General features: G+C 49.5%; 1 protein-coding gene across 1 annotated transcript in view; it reads right to left on the minus strand.

The window, feature by feature from the left end:
• EMH_0018150 (uncharacterized protein) overlaps window positions 1-356 on the minus strand; it is a gene marked incomplete at both ends in the record, with an annotated part of 3,466 nt that extends 3,110 nt beyond the window's left edge. The window contains one exon of the mRNA XM_013501058.1: window positions 282-356. Within this exon, the coding sequence (XP_013356512.1) occupies window positions 282-356 (75 nt within the window). The remainder of the gene's footprint in view (window positions 1-281) is intronic.
• Between the last annotated feature and the right edge of the window lie 657 nt (window positions 357-1,013).

Genomic DNA, 1,013 nt, shown 5'->3' on the forward strand with positions numbered 1-1,013 from the left:
TAACTAGCGTCGTATTAAGGTTAAACAAAACCCTCAACTGAATATATTTAATACACCAAATTGTTAATTTCTAAAGAAGTTAGTTGCTGCTGCTGCTGCTGCTGCTGTTGCTGCTGCTGCTGCTGCTGCTGCTGCTGCTGCTGCTGCTCGGGGGCCCCAGGCGGCGGTGACGCTATCTGTGTACTTTTGCTTTGTTGTGTGTTGTCTTCTGTTGTATTTATTAAAAAATAATAAATAAATTTTAATATATTTAAATAAAAAAAATAAAGATGCCTATACACCTGAATATTTTTTGTGTTAGGGCCCCTTGTGCTGCTGCACCGCGGTGAGGTGTATGTACACCCCGTGCACCCCATTGCTGCTGCTTAAAAAACAGAGGAAATAATAATAAATATAAAATAAAAATAATAAATATAAATATTAAAATATAATTTAACTTTTTATATCTATTTATTTATTTTATTTTCCTTTCTATACACCCCGACTACCCCTCATGATGCTGCTCTCTCCCTAGCGGGCTCAACACATAGTAGCTACCCGCTGCTGCTGCCGCTGCTGCTGCTGCTGCCGCTGCTGCTGCTGCTGCTGCCGCTGCTGCTGCTGCTGCTGCTGCTGCTGGGTACGAGTGGATCCCAGGCAGCATGGAGGAGAAGCAAGAGGCCCCCGGGTTGCTGCTGCAGCTGCTGCGCCGGCGCAACACGAGCCCTGAGGTAGAGGGTCAGCAGCAGCAACAGCAGCAGCAGCAGCAGCAGGAGCAGCAGGAGCAGCAGCAGCAGCAGCAACTGCTGCTCAAGCTGCTGCTGAGAAGGGGCCCCCTCAGGGGGCCCCCAGGAAACAAAAAAAGATGGATAGCTCACCCTGAGCTGCTGCGGCACTACAGCCACTCTTTGCTGCTGGGAACAGAGCAGCAGCAGCAGCTGCTGCAGCAGCAGCAGCTGCTGCTGCAGCAGCAGCAGCAGCAGCAGAATCTCAAACCCTCGCCGCTGCAGCACGAAGGAATACTGCTGCTCTAT

This window comes from Eimeria mitis, genomic scaffold (genome assembly GCF_000499745.2).
Source record: "Eimeria mitis Houghton genomic scaffold, Emh_scaff624, whole genome shotgun sequence".
NCBI classification, from domain to species: domain Eukaryota; phylum Apicomplexa; class Conoidasida; order Eucoccidiorida; family Eimeriidae; genus Eimeria; species Eimeria mitis.